At 39.2% G+C, this 22268-nt stretch overlaps 1 protein-coding gene across 3 annotated transcripts; it reads right to left on the reverse strand.

The window, feature by feature from the left end:
• Window positions 1-643: 643 nt before the first annotated feature.
• bcl2l13 (BCL2 like 13) lies at window positions 644-18788 on the reverse strand. 3 transcript variants are annotated; one of them, XM_026927358.3, is made up of 7 exons: window positions 18525-18788; window positions 17869-18027; window positions 13449-13553; window positions 13051-13207; window positions 11016-11088; window positions 10724-10852; window positions 644-2464 (listed from the first exon to the last, which is right to left on the reverse strand). In XM_026927358.3, exons 2-7 carry the CDS (start codon window positions 17981-17983, stop codon window positions 1136-1138), a joined length of 1908 nt encoding a protein of 635 aa, XP_026783159.2. In that variant the 5' UTR covers window positions 17984-18027; window positions 18525-18788; the 3' UTR covers window positions 644-1135. The 3 variants fall into 3 exon arrangements, with proteins under 3 accessions (XP_026783159.2, XP_053090858.1, XP_026783160.2); XM_053234883.1 differs by having other exon boundaries at window positions 13051-13192; window positions 18525-18782; XM_026927359.3 differs by lacking the exon at window positions 18525-18788 and adding an exon at window positions 18307-18438.
• Between the last annotated feature and the right edge of the window lie 3480 nt (window positions 18789-22268).

Below are 22268 nucleotides of genomic sequence, written 5' to 3' on the forward strand. Positions count from 1 at the left end.
CTTAGGCTGTGTCCTGGGCATGCTGTTCCTTTTGTTTATAAGGGGAATTCAGTGGCTGAACACAAGCAGTCAGTCAGGGCATGTTGCATTTTAGCCATAGTCAGCTCCTTAATTCATGCTTTATTTAGATCAGCCAGTGAAGTGGCTGTACAAAATGCCTTTAAAATTCTTATCAACAAATGATCAGTGCTCTCATAACAGGTGTCTGTCTGGGTTGCCCAGTCTTGCCCATTGGAAACACTGGTTTCTCCTTATTCATATACAGTGATCAGCCATAGGATTAAAACCACTGACAGGTGAAGTGAAGAACACTGATTATCTGATCTATCTGGACAAATGGGTCAGAGCATCTCCAAAACAGCAGGTCTTGTGGGGTGTACCCAGTGTGCAGTGGTTAGTACCTACCAAAAGTGGTCCAAGGAAGGACAACCTCCTCATAACCTCATATTCAATGTCAAGATGCAGGAATGTCTAAACATTATCCATCATGCAAACATAAACCATTTGACACATCACAACAAACTGTTCAAAATCTCATTCTGCTATATGCGGTCTCAAAGTCAAACTTAAACATTAAATATTTAGGCTTAAACTAAGCCTAAATATTCCAAATAGATCAAATCAGACAATGTAGTGGACATAATTTGAGGTGTGCACCTTTTATTTATTTGGCAAATCATAATTGTTTTCAAAACACCAAATCAAGTCCATTCTTCTTGAATAACAGTTACCTGCTTCTAAAAACTGGTAAAATGATACCATGATTTCCCACATGTCAGTCTTACAGAATTTAAAACCTAAGACAAATTAACAAGCGTATGAGAACTGTATATGAGAATGTGAAATGAACATCAAATTGACAATGCATATGCCTCAGTAGTGGTTCAGAGGCTCAGTAGTGGTTCACTGAAACAATAATATGAAACAACGAAAACTCAGGGGAAAAAAAAAAATTTAAACCCAAAAAAAAATCCCCCCCAAAAAAACAGGAACTTGGAAGAGAATCGACAAAACTTAGCATGGCGCAGACAGGAGAACTGAATTTCCCCACAACTTTTGGCAGCACAATGGCCCCAGTTCCTGAAAAGGGTCACTGATGTGGTGTGGTCACGGGGAAGGGCGAGATGTTCACTTCCTAATACTTCTTCCTGTAAGCCAGAGCTCCATAGGCCACCAAAGCAGCAATGGCTGCCAGTGCAGCACCACCATACAGAAGAACTGGAAGCTCAGAGGACACAGGCTCTGCTACAGGCTCTGTGCGTGCTGGAGCTGCAGGTGGTTCCTGAGCTGGAACAGATGCTGTGTGTACAGGCTGTAGCTCCTGTGGCAGTATTTCCTGTTCTGGAGCTGCAGCAGAAGGTAAAACAAGAGGAACCTGGGTTGGAGCAGACGTCTCCTTTACAATCTGTGGTTCCAGTGATGGTATCTCCTGTGCTGGAGCTGGGGGTAAAAGAGGTGGCTCCTGGGCTGTAATGGCCTGTACAACCTCTGCTTGTAGCTCTTGTGGTAGCATCTCATGTACTGGAGCTACTTGGACAGCTTCAGGCTGTGGCTCAGATTTAGCTTCTGGTTCTTGAACTGTTCTTAGAATCTTTGGCTCCACAGGAGCTAGAACAGGTTCTGGCTGAGCTGACTGAGGCTCAGGTTCAGGGTCAAGCACTTGGGGTGTAGCAGCAATAGGAAGGGAAGGATGAACAGAACATTCCAGCTTCACATCAACTGGAGCATCAGCAATGATAGTAGAGGATGAAGACGCAAAGTATTCTGGTTCTACTTCAACTGGAGCATCAGTGATGACAGTGTAGGATGAAGGCGAGAGAGATTCCTGCTGTACATTAATTGGAACTTCAGCAATGACAGTTGGCCATGAAGAAGTAAGGGACTTTGGCTCTATATCAACTGGTGGAACAGCAGCAACCAGGCTAGGAGGTGCCTCCAGGATGACAATCTGCTCCTCTAGGGACATCAGTGACTCTGGTGCTTCTGAAACTGGCTGTTGTGGAGATGAAGCTTCTCTTCTAAGCTCCTCTCTGAGGGCCTCCAGCTCGCTTTCAGTGCCTAGGACACTGAGCACGCTCTCCTGCAGCTCTCCCTCTTCTACAGCTTCTCCCTCCTCCAGAAGCTCGGCCTCCTCACGCTCCACGTGCACAATGTCCGAGTTGGACGAGTTGTTCTCACTGCGCTCCTCGGCTGAGGCCACGCCCTCACCACTGTCCACACTCTTGGCATCCTCTGGCTCCATGGTGCCAACCTGAGCCCAGGATTCGTGGCCACTCATTGATACGGGCAAACTCTCTGTGTGCCAGGAGCTCAGACCGCTGCTATCTGCCACACTGATGAGCAGTGACTCAGGGGGGCTCAGCTGCTCGCGGCCTTGCTCCCCTGACAGGATGTAGATATCGTTACTGTCTTCAGCTATGAGCACGCCTGGTTCCTCCACATCCTCCAGGCCAAACACTGCACTCTGCAAAATAAGAAGACGATGCTTGAACACTAAACAAAAATTAGTCAATCATTTTTGAGAGAACTTGCATTATCATCTTGAAGCTGTTTTGACACTCACTTGATCAGAATGAATAAAGCCTCTCAGATGAAAACCTCAGTGGAAAAACTTCAATCAATCTGATTTACTACCAACAGACATTCAAAATAACTGAAAAGCTTCACAGATATTTGTTAGTTTTAAGAGCAAATCAGAGGTTTGCTACACCGAAACCAGCGAACTAGCTAAGGTTTGCTACACTGAAACCAAGTAGCAAGGTTTTTATTTTGAATGCAAACTGAGACACTGAGACATTGTTCCACTTTGAATAAGCTATGCTGTTGTGAACTGTGGCAAGTATATACATGCATTTCTCTCTCAATGTTGTACCCCAGAATAATCCTAAAGATCAAGGAATTTGTCAGTGTGAAACAGTACAGGAAATACGTCATAAAACCACAAGCTGATTCATATAGCGAGCACCTGTTAAGAATTAATGGCTTCCACTGAAGTTGTTTGGACGCAAGGTTAGTTACAGAATGAATACCAACACAGGGGGCTTCAAACAGGATGTCTAGCTACAGCCAAATGTAATTGTCATTATTTGTGCTCAACTTCAGAGATCGTGGTTGTTTTCTAACAAAGGCAAAGCATGAACGTCTTGTTTTGCAGATTAAGTGCAACAAGGTTTGGCCTGCCACTGTCAGGCAGGGGGAGATATTTAAGGTGCTACCTAAGCAGCAGTTGAGCTCAACTCTAAAGGGGTGAGGCCTCATTTTTTAGGCTTTTTTTTAAAAGTCTTTTCTTGGCCTTTTTCTATGAGGACACTGTTGGGCCAGTAAGCATCACAGATTTGTTTCCTGCTATTCCAGTGGATGACAGGCTGGAGAAGTTCTTGTAAATACATTTATGCACAGTCTTCCTTGTAAAGTCATAACCTGTTTTCTTTATCTTAACTGGACCACCTGGAGGTAGTCTCATAAGCCAGAATCCGAGCTTTAACTAAAGTGTCTGGTACATTTCAGCACTAATCATGGCCGCCACCCCCCCCCCCCCCCCCCTTTTTTTTTTTTTTTTTTTTTTTTTTTAAACAGGAAAATGCTGTTTAACAATTTGTTTTACCAATGTGTAACAGGGAATATAGAAAATAACTGTGATTGGCACAGAGCAACTCGCAGAAGTGCAGATAACTTTTTGCAAATCCCTTCTGCATATCTCCTGTGTAATATACTGTATTAACTTCCTCTAAGCTCCAAAACCAAAATGAGTTATTTCAGTGATTGTGTAGTCAAAGCTATAAGCTGTGCAGTAATGCATGTCTGACTGACTTAATGAGTTAAATGAATAAGATAATCTTGTCAGTACCTGCAGGTTCAACTGGTAGCAGACAATTATGATATTCAAATATTCAATCCACCAGTAACCATGTGAACACTCTCACTCTCTCTCTCACTCTCTGTTCCTGTCTCTCACACACACACAAACTCTGTTGTGTATAATCAAGTCAGATTTCTTGTCTTTTGCGCATGTGTTTGTAATCTCAGATTTTGTCATTATTTTGTATTTTGCATAATTTTGTACATATGGGCATGAGTCTATATCTCTGTCTGATCATTCTTACCAAGGTCTTTTCACCTTAAAACATTTTTCTTTGCTTCCACATGACCATAATATTCTCACATACCAGAGACCACAGATCATTCTTGCTTTGGAAAACCATTCAATTTTATAGTCAAATCATATTTCCCCACAGACCCTGTTAATCACAGGTGGACAAAATTCACCCTAAGCCTTTGGTCCTATTTTTAAGCTGCTTTGAATAAAATCCAAAAAAGAAGCTTTAGCAGTTCATTTGCCTGAAATTTATGACTTTAGCTCTCGTCTTCTTTAATGTCTATGAAGTGACCTCAAGAACAAAGCCTGAGAACTGTCTGTTGTCTCTCATGCTGTAATGGCTTGGATATCCGGAGATATGACCTGCAGTCAGATCCAATAATGTGCAATCCATAACAAAAAAATAACATTTTAAGAGAGAGGGAGACCAAAAAAAATACTGGATCACAATGAAGTTGCAGGAGTTATCAAACAATAGTTCAATAGCCATCATCAAATTCCCTATGTTGTTGTACTATACAAAATCTGAATAGAAATCTAAGGGCAAGTAACACTAAAGCATTTTTCTCTCGGGTGTGCGCACAGGGTGGAGTGCCTTTTCCACAATCCTCCACTTACCTCAGGGCCTGGAATCCAAAATGAATATACCAGCGTGTCCCCACAAGTGTCGATCAGTAAACAGGAGAAGTGGAGTACATCTTACACAACCTGACTGAACAAATTTGTCCAACAATTATCCTAGTAGGCTTCCCAAATCTGTTTTGTTGTGTGCATAATATAAACACATTCACAGGTCTACTAGTGCAGCAAAAAAAGATAAGAAATAAACTGACCAATACTGGAGTCAATATATATGTGCAATATAAGACTATATATTATCGAGCTTATTTTGAAAACGAGAGCACACTCACCAAGTCACACTACAAGTCAGTTATAGTAGTTGTTAGACTGTTTTGTCTGATAGTTATGTGCAGGCTGATATAAGAGGAGATATAAGGGGCCCACAAAGATTGTATCATTTTTTCATTTTTTTTCATGTGATTTTTAGGGTTACTGAAAGGTTCTTAAAAAAAAAAAAAAACACTCCAGAATGACATGTTTTGTTTTGTTTTTTTTTTTTAAAAAAAAAAGTGTTTGCTCTGTCATCAGGAGATCACAAGGATACTTTTATGGTCAAAAGTATCTGGACACCTGACCATCACACCCATGTGTGAGCCCTTCCCACAACTGTTTCCACAAAGGTGGAGGCACACAATTGTCTTGAAGGTCTTTGCACTCTGTAGCTTTAAGATTTTCCTTCACTGGAACTAAGGGGCCAAAACCTGTTCCAGGATGGCTATGCCCCTGTGCTGGTCCATGAAGACATGGTTTGCCAAGGTGTGTGGAAGAACTCAAGTGGCCTGCACAGAGCCCAGACCTCAACCCCAGTTAATACATTTGGGAAGAACTGGAACATAGACTACACACCAGGCCTTCTTGCCAGACATCAGTGGTTGACCTCTTGTGCTCTTGTGGCTGAATGAGCACAAATCCTCACAGCCACATTCCAAAATCTAACGGAACCTTCCCAGAACAGTGGAGGTTATTCTAACAGCAAAGGGGGACTGAATCTGGAATGGGATGTTCAAAAAGCCCATATGAGCAGGTGGTCAGGTGTCCTGACCTTATATACTGTATGAAGAAGAGGGCAGTTAGTGCTTTCCTCAGAGTGTGTTACACTACCCTGTAATGCAGCATGAGCAGCAGTTTGAAAAGACACAGTGGCTGCCTTCACGTGGCTCAGAGGAAGCATGTACTAGTCTTTATACCCACTCTAGATAGGGGAAGGAATTGGAAAATTAACAATCTGGGAGAAAATGGGGTTAAAAAAAGGAATGCTTTGCTCATTAAATAATTAAAAGTGCATCTGGAATTCTGTCACCCCTCAAGTAGTTCCTTCTGTATAAACTTTCAATGGTTTAACACAGATCAGTGTTATTAATGGACAGAAAGTCATGAGATGACACTGTCCTGTTCCTGACAATGAGCAAAGCTTTTTTCCTGGATTTCTTTTAGCTGAGGGACATCATAAGGTCATGAAGTTCTGCTTTAATTAAAAAAAAAAAGGTATGATTCTAAGCACAGAAGACTCCACAAGGGCTGCAAAAGACATCTACGGTGATTTGTGTCTGAATCTCTATTACCGCTAAACTTCAAATGACCATAGTAGTGTTGAGTAGAGAAGGACTTAAAAATTAAACAATGGAAAGCTGCATGAGTTTAAACATTTACAAAATGTTAGTGACAGCAGTGATGATAAGCAGCAGCAGGGTTAACCTACTCTGCTGTTTTAAGAAAGAGACAGCCGGCAGTGGAACTAGGACAGCGTCCCTGCTGATGATTTTATAGGAAGATTTATCAGATTTATTTTTGGACTTCCCTATGACACACAGTCTGTGCATGTGTGCGTGTCTGTGTGTGTAACTGTGTGTTAAGCACATGATTCCTGCTCTGCAGCTGCCACTGCTGTGAAATGTCTGTTACATAAAGCAGTGGGCCAAGCGGTGCCCAGGACATAGCGTGCCAACATGGCTTAAGCTCAGGCGCTCTCGTCACTATCCGGATTGGGATCTACTAAGAGCCAGCCACTGTTCAACACACCTGTTCAAAGCACACACCTTTAACTTTTGCTTTTCATTTCTCTTTGCTCGAATGGGAAAGATTTGCATCAAGGTCATTTGTTTGTCGATCCCTAAAAATGGATCAAGTTACGTCACATTACAACTTTGCAGAGTGTGGGAGTCCTTGCAGATCCCTAACACAGTGGTTTGACCCAGGCTTTGTGAAAGACAGCATGATGAACAAATGAATGTGAATCAATAGACTACATTAAAAATATGAAAAATAGTAAATAGTAGTAAAAATATGAAAATAGTATAATAGTAAAAAAAAAAAAAAAAAATAGTATCACAAGCCTGAAAGTGCATCAGGACTGCGCCATACTTCCTTGACAAGGTCACTCAGCTTTGCAGGGGACATTTTGTGTAGTTTCTTTAGAGCTCTTAAAACATTTTCTCAGTATCTGTTCCTGTACCTACCTACCTACCTACACACACACACACACACACACCCTCACTCCCTCTAGTAACACCCCTGAAAGCAAAACAGGATTTTTAAAACTTCTACTGAACCTAGCAACAAAACGTCAACATCTCTGTTACTGGTTTGCTTAGTAACATTTGAAAAATTATGCCTGAAACATTGACAGTTATTCACTATGAACGTGAATAAAACAGAACTAATAATGCACTTTACTGTCAGTCTGTTTTCTGTAGTGAAATTTATTCATAAAAATAAGTCAAATAATACGTGTGATGTACTATCATGTGGCAGATCTCATACATTTCAGCAAGTTGGATCATCTTTCTCATTTGTACTGCCACAAACTACAAACATCGTAAACAGGGAGGGGAAAAAAAAAAAGTTTGCCTACCTGATGTTAGCTGTTTTCTGAGACAGTGATATGCCAAGGCAGATCAGAGACAATGAATAAAGGAAAACTAAATGGACACACACACACACACACACAACATGCGCTGCCTGTCAGAGCAATGGACAGCAGCTGTACAGGACTTCTCGTTCACTGCTTACTCCCTCCCCTAAACACACAAACCCCTCCCGTCATGTTCATGTCATCTCTGCCTGAACTCTGGATTCCATTCCTCATGAAGGTTTTGCACTGGAGGTATGTGGATCTATTCAGCGTTCTAATCTCAAAAAGGAGACACTGATCGCTGTCCTCTCTGTAGAAGCAGCAGAGACGCTTTAGTTAAACTAACACCGCAGACTGAATTACCACATGTAGATTCCGCAAAATAGTTTGACTGTGCTCTGAGAAGTACGCCAACTATAATCAAATAACCACAACTTTATGATAGTATTATTGCACTCAAAGGTCATCATGTGTGTGCAAAAAAGACATTATTGCACTCAAAAGTCATTACCATGTGTCTGCAATCCAAAGGTGGCAGTCAACAGTGTTAGACCTGGTTTGTGTAAATGACCTACCTAAATATTAGTGTTGTTGAGAACAGTGACCTTTGAAATGTTTTAGATTATTGAACACACTAAGGAAGAAGGCAAAGTGAAACATGTACATAACAGAATCAATTTCAGTGGCTAATAAATCTCAACCTGGCTGTGAAACCAGAGAAGTAAACAAAGAAGAAATCAGAAGTTTGGGACTTTCAGGAGCAGAAGTTAGGCCAGGCAAGATAACAGAGAACAGATTATAGCAGTGTTTCAAATTCATTTTCAGAGACACTATTTATTCATACAGACTTCATGACTAAACACTACAATATAGTGTATACCTTAAATCACACAAGAGAATTGTGTTGCTGTCCATGTTACTCTGATATGAAACAACATACAGAAGGGAAAGCCAGATTTGCAACATGAAATGGAATTCTTTTTATGGTGTGTAATTCTCAGCTCTGCTCTGACAGCAGCTCTCTGGTTCCCTCTTGTGGTACACATGCTGCATGATTTCTTATTTCTCACACTATATCGTAAAGCATTAATACTAGAGCTGCACAAAACAGACAAAATGTTATAAAGTTGTTGGATATTACAATGAAACAAGATGCAATATATTAAGACTAAAATGTTATTTAAAGGAATAAATGTATAAATGTTTTTTCTAATGTTAACGTAAATAGTTTTTTTTTTTTTTTTAGTAATAGGCCTATGACTCAAATTGCACAATCATTAATGAAACTTCATACAGAAGTAGTACATATTATGCTGAATTCCAAATTCCTATTCACTACTTATACACTATCTACTGTAGAGCATGTACCTATTGTACTACATATAATAGAATAGCCTCTTACACAGAAGTAACGCAGAAGTAAAAATCGGCCTTTAAAGTACGTCTGTGTCTTTACCGATTTACTCAAGCAAGGTTTAAACCATGTTACAACTAAAGAATAAAACACAGCGGCGCATGAAAGTAATCAATGACAGGGTGGAGTGATGCAACCCAACACAACCTGGAATGCTGCTACCACCCCAAATTTGAGTATTGTCCTATCACATCACGTCCCGAAGTGTTTAAATTCCTCTTACATCACAGCAATTTGCCAACTCCAACAATTTTTTATCTATCATTGAATGACACTCAATACTCTTACAGAGCATCTCCAGTGAATTTCATAAAAAAAATGTAAAAACTAACAAAAAACCCACATGATTTTAAATTTATATTAATTCTTATTTATGACTTTAACAAAAATAAAAGTAACATGTTGGGGGTTGGTCTATCAAACACAAACACATGAGCGAAAGATCACCAAAAATCAAGTCTCTGAAATGTTTAGAGACCAGGTAGTTGTGGGAGGTTTATCTGCAGGCTACAAATGAGAAACCAGAGAAAACAGTGCCAATTTTAATATTTTGTTTCAACTGTGGTTTGAATGCAAAGCTACAAAGGCACCTAATTTATTTGTCTTAATACATAACCTCCTGCAAAACTGCTGCAAATGCAGGCATGGTTTGTGAGCTCTTGTTTTTATTAATTTTTTGTTTCATTTTCATGGTTTTCTATAGATTTATTTAGTTCTCCAGATGCAACGCACAGAACCCAGAGGCTTACTTTGACATTGAGTGTTGAGTAAAACTCTTTTAAACTCATTTATCATCGAACAAAGTTCAGTACTAAACAATGCAAATTAAGAAATGGAGCTTTAAACTTTATGAATTGTGCAGGTCATGTTTTCATGATAGCCCTGCCACTCCTTCATTCCATTCACACTGGCAATGAGGACTTCTTTTCAGTGCTCCATTGTTGCACATTTTAACAAATGCACAGTGAAAAACAAAGATCTGAGAGAGACAACACACACTGTGTTATACAGAACAGCCATTTTGAAACTGCTCTGTAACCATTTACTGCTCAACTACATTTATTATAGTTATTTCAGATTAAAAAAAAGTATCTGAATCTGACAGACAATATTTACATAAAACAGTGTATAACATTTAATATGAAATACACGACTGCCAGTTTGGCTATTGTTTGGCATCATCAAGGCATTCCCTTTCAAATAAATAGATTAAAGGCCAATTCACACCGCATTAATTTTAGAAGCACTTTTAGATGTGCAGCTGATGTGCATCAAAGAGAGCAGAAATGCTTCAATTTTAACCAGCATTTGTATCCACACTAGCTCCGTGCAATTTGTCTAGCCGAAAAAAAAAAAAAAAGGCCTCAGAGGCACATATGGTGCACGTTGGCCTTTTACGATCCACTTGCACATGAGAGGCATAAACTCTACAGTCCCTGTAGTTGCAGAGCAAATTATTTTACAGTAATGACACTCATGGGTAACCAGAAACCAAAAAAAAAAAAACATGATTTTGCTGTTTATTCAGTGTCTCACAGTCATTATGCCAGGTATTTAAATGAACTATATTGTTCTTATAGCTGACCCAACTTTGACGGTCCCCACCCTCCATGTTTTACAGACAATGTTGCATGCATGAACTTTAGCTTTCTTAATAAGAATATAGAGCTCATGGAATGTGTCCAGTGTAAAAGCGATAAATTTCCTTCACACAGTTAAACACAGAAAAAAAAACACTCACCCATCCACCCTGCTGGATGATGAAGTCTGCCTCTACCTCAACTAAGTAACGCTCACCCAGGGAAAGTAGAGAGGCCAGCGGTTGACCCTTACAATGCAGGGCTTGCAGTAACACTAAAGGTACCAAAACCTAAAAAAGAGGTAGAGAAGGCAAGAGAGAGTGAGGGACACACATTTGATGTAATTTGGATCTACAGAAATGGATGAATTTGGGTGACAAGGATAGATAAGTGTGCAAACAGTCTTCAAGCCCAGTAACCTTGACTTGCTACTAACGACTAACTTGTTATCACCTTGCTCCAGCCTCCTTCAGAATGGGAGGAAATCTCCTTCACTGCATTTTGGAAATCTTCATAGTTCAGCTGCCTGCAAAACACACACTCAGTTAGTGCAGTGTGTAACTTTTATTTAGGTAGGTGTCTAATCTTAAGCTAAAATTCTAGATGGTGTTTGGTATAAATGCAGACAGTGTGTACTGGAACTATTGCAACACCTTTCCAGACTCATAAACTAACTAAACATAAATCATTTTTTTACATACAGTGGACATAAAAAATTTACACACCCGTGATAAAATTGCACGGTTTTTTTAATGTAAAAAATTAAACCAAGGTAAATCATGTCAGATGTTTTTCCACCTTTAATGTGATATAGCAACCAACAAAATTCAAGTGAAAAACAGTTGGAAACATTTAAGGGGGGTCAAAAAACCAACTTTGTGGCAACTGTGTAGGGATGACCCACATATGGATATAATGGTCAAGTGTCTGTATATTTTTGGCCATATAGTGTACATTCATGTGAAAAAGAAAGTAGACCCTCCTTCAATTCTGTTTTTATTTATCTAAATAACAAGTGTGTAGTCCTCACTAACTTAAATAAACAAACAACCTTAGGTGACAACAAAAGAAAAATGGGAAAAGGTGGGAAAACATAAGTACAACCTTTATTTCAGTGAGATGGAGAACTACTTTTAGCAACAACAACTTGAAGTAAACGTTTTCTGTAGGAGTTTATCAGTCTTTTGGAGAAATTTTGGCCCACTCAATCTATAACATTGCTTCAGTCCATTGATATTTGAGGGCATTTGTTTATGCACAGCTCTCTTAAGATGCCGTCACAGCATCTCAATGGGGTTGAGGTCTGGACTTTGACTGGGCCATTCCAACACCTTGATTTTTATTTTCTTTAGTCAGATGTCGATTTGCTGGTGTGCTTGGGATCATTGTCCTGAACCAATTTCATCCCAGTTTAAGCTGCTGGACAGATGGCCTCACATTTGTCTCAAGAATATTCTGGTATGAAGTGGAGTTCATCCTTGTCTCAATGACTGCAAGTTCCACAGGTCCTGGGGCTGCAAAACAAGCCCAAATCATCACCCCTCCACCACCATGGTTGCCAGATGGTATGAGGTGTTTATGGTGATACGCTGTTTTTGTTTTTTGTCAAACATGGCACTGTGCATAATGACCAAACAGCTACACCTTGGTCTCATCAGGCCAAAGGATACTGCTCCAGAATCTTTGTGGTCTGTTCAGATGCAATTTTGCCAACTTAAGTGATGCTGCCGTATTCTTTTTAGAGAGAAGGTGCTTTTTCCTTAGCCATCCTTCCATACTTGTTCAGTCTTTTTCTGGTTGTGCAAGTATTTAACATGCTTACAGAGGTCTGTAGTTCACATGTAGCTCTTGGGTTTTTCTTTACATCTCTGAGCATTAAATATTCTGACCTTGGACTGAATTTGCTGGGACACCCACACCTTGGAAGATCTGTCTTCAAATGACTTGAAGGCTCTCCATTTGTAAACAATCAGAATAGTGAATTTCAGATTGCCTGGAGATAGCCTTATAACCCTTCCCAGATTGATGAGCAGCAACTATTGCTTCTCTGAGGTCATGGCTGATGTCCTCCACACAGCTGAATGCTCCAGAACACAAAATTGGAAAAGTTCTGCTTTTATAGAGGTAGTCACACTTCTTGATGATTAACTAATCTTGTGCATTTCATTAGTAACACCTAGCTGCTAATTACTCTCTTAATGATTGTGGAAGTATGAAGATGTACTTATTTTTTTTCCACACCTGATTTCTGAATGTTGGTTTACTACGTGTGACTACGTGTTGAAATCTATTGTTTTTATGCTGTCACCTGAGGTCATTTATTTGCTTATAGAAGTTGGAGAGGACCACACAATTGTTATTTGGGCCCTGATAAATAAAAACATAGAATTGAAGGAGGATGTACTTTCTTTTCCCCATGACTGTATATATGCTCAGTCATGTTATACTGACATCTATGCTTTTCCATGGAAATCTAACAGACACTGACCCACTGAGAAGTGTCTGTGCTGCCAAGGTCAGATGTGTGTCCAGCACTTGTGCAACACGGTCCCCCAGCACGGCCAGGCTGTCCTCTATAGTGTTCTCAGGATTCGCTGGACTGAACACTGGGGATGTGTGCCGATCAAAGCCTGTACTTGGAAAAGCTATAAAAATAAAGACGCAGCTGATAGACTTCCGCAGCTGATAGACAGCTGATAATCAGACTGGGATCAATGTTTATCTAAGGCTAAACTCAAATGTTTATCTTACAATGTCCAAAATAATGACAAAACCTAGTTCAGTACAGTAATATCAAACACTTACAGGAAACGATCCAAAATACAGCAGACATATGTACACAGAATGTGTATTTGGTGTAATGAAATATGTGTTTGTGTGTCTTACAGGCAGTGATTTCTTCTTCTAGCTGCTTTAGCTGTTCCTCAATCTGCTCCTTCATCCTGCTGGTCTTGTCCACAGCTGCTTCTTGTGCAGCTTGTCCAGATGCTCCTAATCAGAAATTTTTTTTTTTTTTTTTACACTGGAGCCACTCTACTGTCTGGTCACACACACAAATTATGCAATAAACAAAAAATGGACGGCGGTAATCTGCTGCATAATGAGCACATGTATAAAAAGTGTATAACACTGCTAGAGAAGCTAGAGGCTGCTGGCTTCATCTCCAAGTTGACACTAAGGGAGATATACCTGACAGCATATTGACAGAAAGCTTTAACCAAAAGGTCTTTAGTTTTATAATTGAAGCTATGCCTCTACAGCAGGAACTCCCTTCCAACACTGCTTTTATTATATACCAGAAGGCGTTATTGTGCAACCTAAGCGGTGAGAGTCCAGCAGTTTCAAATGTAAGGAGAAATAGTTTCTACTTAACTTGGGATAATCATGCAGCCAGTGTAACTAATGAATATATGCAGTGTAAACAGAGAAGTTTGTATGTTTATCTATTAAAATTTCTGCCATATACCATATATACAATGAAGTGGAACATGCAATAATTTGCTAGGGTTTTGGTGTCTTTTGCAAGTCAGGCACTGCTGCAAAGCTGACCATGGGATAGAATATATACATACACATATACATACACACACACACACACACACACACACACACATCATTGGAACCCTGGCTTCGAGCCTTTAGAATTAAAAAATAAATAATAATAATAATAATAATAATAATAATAATAATAAATATATATATATATATATATATATATATATATATATATATATATATATATATATATATATATATATATATATATATATATAATTTTTTTTTTTAATTCTAAAGGCTCGAAGCCAGGGTTCCAATGATTGTTGCAACCACAGCGTTTATTTATTTATTTATCTATTTATTTTTCCCTGATTTACTCCCTAAGTTAGTCATGGCCAATTCCCACCCTTCAGGCATCTCTTCCCTATCACATGATAAATACCAATCAGGAAGGGCGAAGGCTATCACACTTCACCTCCAAAACACGTGAAGCCAGCCAACCGCATCTTTTTGAACTGCTGCTCATGCAGCGTCAGGGGGGCAGCGTAAAACACGCAGGGGAAAGTACTATCCGCCCCCTTCTACATGCATGAGCTCACAGATACCCATGATTGGTTACTTTCGACCATAGTGGTGAAATATGATGTGAGATAACAGATCAGCAGGCTTTGATGAAGACAGTCGGGGGATCAATCTGGCAGGTGAAGGAATTACATTTAGAAATAAGTATAGTACTGTGAAGACTTTTGTGTGATTTTCTGTCAAATACATTTTCCCATTATTATTGCTGTTGTCTTCAACAGTAAGAACAGTATAAAATATGTAAATATTTTATTTGTAATACTGAACTTCAATATTACAAATAAAATATTTACATATTTTATACTTCAATATTGATCTGCATAAATAAGTACAGCATGGCTATTTGACTGAAAATGGAATTAATGTACTGTACATTTTTGCCATCATTATTGTTTGCCACCAAAAAATTAACATTAAGTACTGAGTGGCCATTTGATTTAAAACAAAAGGGTTAAATCATGATAAATAATAAATCATGATAAATCATGTCAGAGCCTTTTCTACCGTTATTGTGAAATGGCAACCTATAAATTAAAGTGAAAAACAAGAATCATTTTAGGGAAAAATAAAAAAAATGTATAATAACCTGGTGGCATAAGTGTGCACACCCCCCTAAACTAATATTTAACTGAAGCACCTTTTGATTTTATCATGCCATTCAGTCATTTTGAGTAAGAGTCAATCAGTTTGGCACATCCTGACTTAGCAATATTTTGCCATTCTTCCTTGCAAAAGCATTTTAACTGTCAAATTAGCTGGGCATCTCCTGTACACAGCCCTCTTCAGGTCACCCCACAGATTTTTGATTGGATTTAGATAAAACCTTGATCTTGTTTCGGTGAAGCCATTCCTGTTTTGATTTGGAAGTCGTCAGGTCGTTGTTATGCTGAAAGATGAAATTCATCTTAATTGTTTTAGCAGAAACTAAAGGTTGTGCATACTTATGCAAGCTGGATATTGGAAGTTTTTTGTTTTCTTTTTTTTTTTTCTCAAAAACATTTCTGGTTGGTTGTCATTTTTTGTTGCAATTTCACAATAAAGGTGAAAAACATTCTGATTAAACTTAGTTTCATTTTTTTTTACATCACAAAAACCTGCCATTTTAACAGGGGTGTGTAGACTTTTGATATCCACTGTGTTAACAGTGGTTTATAGTGAATTCAATTGAATGCTGAAAACATAGCGCATGATAGCATGATTAATTTTTACCAAACTGAAATTAAAAACACATATCCTCTAAAAATATTAACTGTACTTAGTCCCAGGTGAGGCTATAACTGTAACAGAACATATTCTACTTTAAAAACAAGGGGTCGTGTAAGCCTGAGGTATTTGCTCAGTGGCATTGCTGAGATGGTGCTTGGTGGGGTTTTTCTAAGCTCCACTGTGAACCAGTGGCGTGCGAGTAATTCAGCAGTGACCGAACCGGCATTGGACTCGGTCTACCGGAAAGCAGGGATCAGAAGCTCATTGCTCTGTGCTTGAAGCTCGCTGAAAGAAAACAGCAGCAAAGAAAACACATGGCAGTCCTATTCTACATAGTGATATCCCTGATTAGCCATACCATCCCTATTCATTGTATGATTGTATGATCCCTATTCAACCCTATGATTAATGTAGCCTAAGAAGTAAATGCATCATCTATTACCTTAATTAAGGTAGAGTCAACTGATCAAATGTTTGTTTCTGGAGCTTTCTTTCAGTAGTGTTCCACAAAAATGTTGCACAGGCAGAGCAGATGTTCCCTTCTAGAAGAGGTTTGATCTCTCTCTTCCTTTCCAGTTCGGTTAGTATTCATGTCTGGATCCCAGATCCTCAAATATTTTCAGCAAAGTTGAAAAATCATCTCCCTCCATCATTCTATCCACTCTAACTGCTACACACAAATGACCTAGAGAAGTTTAGAGCAGTCTGTTTAGAACACTTAAAAAAATTGCCTTCATTAGATTAGTTAAATTAGTGAGAAATCATAATTTATTACTATGAAAAACCCCAAAAATCTATTTTATATATAAAAAATGAGATACAATAATGCTGAGCAACATTAGGTCAATTGTAGTGTGCTCAGTTATTATGTGTATATTTTTTATGTACTACTTCAGCAATTACAGTATGGTTACCTGAAAGTACACTAACATTAGCATGGTGCTATCTCATATTTCATTTTTCATTGTTGATGGTAGAACTGTACCAGATGGTAGAATGTTAAAAAGAAGATAGTCTGCAAATAGACTGTGCAATTTAGGTCTAGGATTTTGATACAGAATATGCTGCTAAGCAAACATTTGTAAATCTGTATTAATATTCATAGTCGCTTACTCAAGAGTGACACACAAAACCTCTTCCTGTTGGAGCAATACTACCGGTGGCACTGTTCAACTTCTCCTATCTATATTTAAAACTCTCCTTGGAAATGCCATCAGTAACAAATTGTCATCCCACTGCTATTTCAGCACTTTGATACATTTTGGTGTAATACACACGTAATGAATCTCACAGCTCAACAGCAATGTATCAGATGTCTGTATGTTACATAACGTCCACAAATCCAGGCCAACTAGAAGGCCTTGCCAATGACACATTCGAACAATTCCACCATCACATAGAAATAAAATAATCTGTGTGGCTGGTATGACTGTCTGAAATCACATTTCTATTCCATTAAAGTACTACAGGATTCATTTATAATGTTGGAGGTCTTGAAGCTCAGGTTTGCTTGAAAATATTGAAGAATATCTGGAAAAAGAAAACAGATAAAAGCTAACCCCCCCATGTGCATTGCCCCAGAACTGACCATTAAGGCATCAATTAGGACCACAAAGGTCTATCAAAATATATATTTATTAATTTAAACTTGCAGTTTGGTCTGTTTTAACTCATTGATCTTTGCTCTTTTTTCACTATACAAGTTTAAAATAATAAATATATATTTTGATAGACCTTTGGGGTCTGGTTTTCATTCAGTGTGCGGATAGCCTTTGCCCTCGATTTTGAGCACTTTCTTGCGTCACACACTTGAGGATATATTTATCTCATCCGAACCACTGAAAGCAGTTATTGCATAATACACTTCTGAACCAGCACTAGAATCTCAGCGACATAACATCCTAGAGTTAACAGGTCAGGCTCTGTAACCTTGCCTAAGTTAAAGTATGGGTTTGCTTTATTCTTCACATGACTTGTCATTGCATGAAATATCAAGAATGCATCCTGTGTCATTCTTTACCTTCCTCAGGCCTGGCCTGTGGTCTCGGGGGCAGGCTGAGGTAGGACAGGAGGACGTATTTGGTCTCGTAGTGGAATCCTTCCGGCACATTGCTGGTGGAGCCAGGGGCAGCCATTGAAGAGAAATGTTACACTCACAGGGCACATACACTACTGAGTTCTGTGGGAGTTAAGCACACACATAAAGAAGCACATGAATTTATAATTTACACCTTGTGAGCTATTCATACAGTAAATCACAACAAATTCATACAATAAATCATAACTGCACCTAAGCTGCACATAAGCTTTCATTCATTCACTTGTCCATAGAAACGCCTGAGAGGAACTTAAGTCGAATAAAGAAGTTTAAAAAAAAAAAAAAAAATCCAAGCACGAGCAACTTGTTTATCTTACTCAAAGACACATGCAGGAGATTATTATTTATTTATTTTTTAACCTTTTAGCACTGCACTGCTCCTCTCTCCAAACTGCAGATCATTCATTAGAACCTTGTGTACAAGGGCGCGCGCTGTGATCTTCTCCCACAGACCACTCCTCCTACATTAGCATGCCTCAACACAGCTAGCTAACCACTCACTCAGTCACAGCCACATACCTTCCCGCACCGACACACTGTTCATAATAAAGTAATAAAACCAAAAGAAACGGACTTACCTTACTGTCACACACACTCCCGTTACTGAACGTGTTGTTGAAAATGTGTACCTAGCACTGTCTGCTTGTCAAGTACTCCAGTGCTAGTTAGCTACGTGGTTAGCCGCTAACTTCAGGCTGCTATGTTATGCGTGTTCCTCAGCCTGCCCCCTGTTCCGTCCCCTAATAATGTCGTGCTTCACACACACACACACACACACTCATTCACTCTCTGTAGACACGAGAACCGCTATTCTAAATGGTTACAAACTCCTAAATTTAGCGTTTTACTTCACACAGTGCCCTACAGGTGACTAGGATCATGTTTTAAAGCAACAGATACCACAATTAGTCTTCACCTGTTGATTGGTAATATTCTCACAAGTGCTTTTATATTTGAATTTTTCTTAAATTCATTTTTACTTCATTGATGTGTAAATTTGCATACTTAAAACAAAAGTCTAGTGTTTGGAGGATGTTAGAATATAACTGTTTATTTCACTGTGAATACACCCTGTTAAAAAAACAATAGAAACCCTCATACAATGGTTTTAATGGTTATAATGGAAATTGTACTGGTTTTAATGGAAACTCTAATGGTCCCTGTGGGTCTCTACTGGTAATTTGTTGCCTTCTGTTGGTGGCATGTTATGTCTAGTGGATACCATTAAGGACCAGTAATGGTAATGGTTTTAATGGTTAGCTGATGGTTTGTAATGGTTTTGTAGTGGAAACCATTATAATTTCTGTGATGGTTTCTACTGTTTTTTTTTTTTTTTTTTTTATCAGAGCAGTCTCAAGAAAAAGAAGTGTATTGAAATATCATTTCTTTCTTGTTTGATAAGTTAAACACAATAAAATGACTTTTAAATGTCATTTTCAGTATAAAATCTAACATAAATCCTACAGTAATATAACATGTTGAGACTTTCCTCTGTAATATCCTTCTGAATATGAATAGGAATAAACATATACAATTTCATGAACATCTGGAAACATCTGGTTTTAATGTTTTGTTTCCACTGTAGTTAGTAGGCTTTATAAAAGCTATAAAGGAAATTGGCATGTATATCATAATGACACATACTTTGAAATACTTCAGGCTTTTCTGGGACATGTATTTGGCCACTTTTATAGGAACAGCTGTACACTGGCTCATTCATGCACTTATTCAGGGCAGTGGTGGTTCAGTGGGCAAGGCTCTGGGTTACTCATCAGAAAGTCAGGGGTTCAGGCCCCAGCATTACCAAACCTCACTGTGGGGCCCATGAGCCCTTAACCCTCTCTGCTACAGGGCGGCTGTATCATGGCTGACCCCAACTTCCTAACAAGCTGGGATATGAAAAGAATTTCACTGTAATGTATGTGTGATAAATTAAGGCTTATGCTTTCTCTTATTCAGCCATGTGGAAGCAGCACAATGCATAAAATCACACAGATTACAGATCAAGGGCTTCAGATAATGTTCACATCAAACATGTGGGTAAGAATGGGGGAAAATGTGATCTCATTTTTGATCTCACGGGCAGGTTTTAGTATTTCAGAAACTGCTGATCTCCTGGGATTTTGACACACAACAGTCTTTAGTGTTTACACAGAATGGTGCAAAACTAAAAAAAAAATCCAGTGAGCATCAGTTCTGCAGGTGGAAACTCCTTGTTGATGAGAGAGGTCAGAGGAGAATGACCAGACTGATTCGAGCTGACAGGAAGTCTACTGTAAATCAAATAATCAGTGTTTACAACCATGGTGAGCAGAAAATCATCTCAGCATGCACAACATGTCGAGCCTTGAGGCAGATGGTCTACAACAGCAGAAGACCACATTGGGTTCCACTCTTCCAGCCAATTACAGGAATCTGAGGCCTGCTGAAGCTGAAGAGTTGAAGATTGGAAAAAGACCAGGCAACATTTGTCCATTCGTCAACTGTCCAGTTTGGTGAGCCTGTGCCCACTGTAGCCTCAGATTCCTGTTTTGGCTGACAGGACTATAACCCCCTGTGGTCTTCTGGGGTTTTGCATTCTGAGATGCCTTTCAGCTATCCATGGTTATAAAGACTGGTTATTTGAGTTACCGGAGACTTCCTGCCACCTTGAACCAGTCTGGCAGTTCTCCTCAGCTCTATCTCATCATTAACTGAAGCTCTTGACCTGTATCTACCTGATTTTATGCAATGCGCTGCTACCACATGTTTGGCCGATTGGATAACTGCATGAATGATCAGGTGTACAGCTGTTCCCATTACAGTATTTCTCAGTTGCTTTGGTGCATTTCTCAGATCACAGCTGAAATTCTCAAAACTACTTGTTCAAGGTCTACATCATCTAGTCACTTGTGCACACCATAAAAGCAATTTCTCATTCTTTTGAACAAATTGCAAATGCTTTGGTACATTCATGCAATTGATTATGTTCAAGTGTCTGCTGTTTCCAATATATAGACAGAGCACAACACAGAGTTACAATTTCTGACAATGGATGAACAACCAGGAAACGAAGAGGGTCAACAGCCGAGAGTAAGAAGAGGAGTACGGATGCATGGTGGAAGGGTGAAGAGGCAGAAGAGGCCAAGGACATAGACTCGTATCAGATGAAATAAGGGCCACTATTGTGGACCATGTTGTCAGTCATGGCCTTACAATGGCTGAAGCAGGTTGAAGGGTGCATCCGAATATTGGGAGATCGACAGTGTCCTCAATAATTCACACGTTTCATAGAGAGAACATGTATGTCCACCTGCTGATGGAATTCCTCCCACCTTATTCCCCATTCCTTTACCCAATTGAGGAGTTCTACTCAGCATGGAGGTGGAAGGTCTATGATCGCCAGCCACATTCTCAGATGACCCTGCTGGCTGCCATGGATGCAGCATGTGAGGACATCACAGAAGATGCCTGCAGAGGCTGGATAAGACATTCCAAAAGATTTTTTCCACATTGCATTGCAAGGGAAGATATCCGTTGTGATGTGGATGAGAATCTGTGGCCCGACAGACAGGGACGTCAGGAGGTGTAGACAGACTGCACTGTAATTCCTCATACAGTGCTGCATGCAAATGCTAAGTTCTTCCTAAGGGGTGTTTCCAGTGTTTACCGTTCTAATTTTGTATTTTCCCCTTTGTGCCCCTTGTCTTTTTCTTTTCTATATCACAATCACATTGTAATGTAATTTTTTTTGTCAGACCACAGGTAAAAGCGCAACTGTGAATCCTGTCCAGTCTCTTTCAATCAATATCCCACATACAGTAATGTGTAAATTTGTACTGTAGAAATTGATATATGCCATACAGAAGAAGTGCAACCTTGTGCATTTTCAATACAGTAACTGTCATCCAAACTGCAGCCTTGTGCATTTTCAATACAGTAACTGTCATCCAAACTGCAGCCATAGTTCACATCAGTACACTGTTGTATTGACAACATGACTAAGCATTTTGACTATCTTGTTTGAACAATGACGCAAGGACTTTTCATTCTGATGGCATAAATACTTACTTTTGAGAGATGAACTAAAGATTTTGAGCAAGTTACAGGCTTTTGCAGGTAATCCATTGTGTGGTGCTGTTTGTAGGAATTGTTTTGAGATATGCACATACTTCCTTGGAAATATTAAGGATGATTCGAGAAATGTACCAAAGCAACTGAGAAAAACTGTAACGTGACCAGAGCTTACGCCTTCTTTCAGATAATGCAGTGGTCGCGAGTGGATAAAAACAGTGAAATAAACATTTTCTAGGGGGATTTGACATTTTATTACTACAACTTAA

This window comes from Pangasianodon hypophthalmus, chromosome 6 (genome assembly GCF_027358585.1).
Source record: "Pangasianodon hypophthalmus isolate fPanHyp1 chromosome 6, fPanHyp1.pri, whole genome shotgun sequence".
NCBI classification, from domain to species: Eukaryota; Metazoa; Chordata; class Actinopteri; order Siluriformes; family Pangasiidae; genus Pangasianodon; species Pangasianodon hypophthalmus.

What these genes read in the sequence shown, in the direction of transcription:
- bcl2l13 (XM_026927358.3), bottom strand. Translation starts at nt 17,983, where the DNA reads ATGGCTGCCCCTGGCTCCACCAGCAATGTGCCGGAAGGATTCCACTAC. An exon ending in AGAAGAAGAAATCACTGCCT is followed by an intron (nt 13,208 to 13,448) that starts GTAAGACACACA and finishes TTATTTTTATAG; the next exon opens with CTTTTCCAAGTACAGGCTTT. An exon ending in TCATCCAGCAGGGTGGATGG is followed by an intron (nt 2,465 to 10,723) that starts GTGAGTGTTTTT and finishes CTTATTTTGCAG; the next exon opens with AGTGCAGTGTTTGGCCTGGA.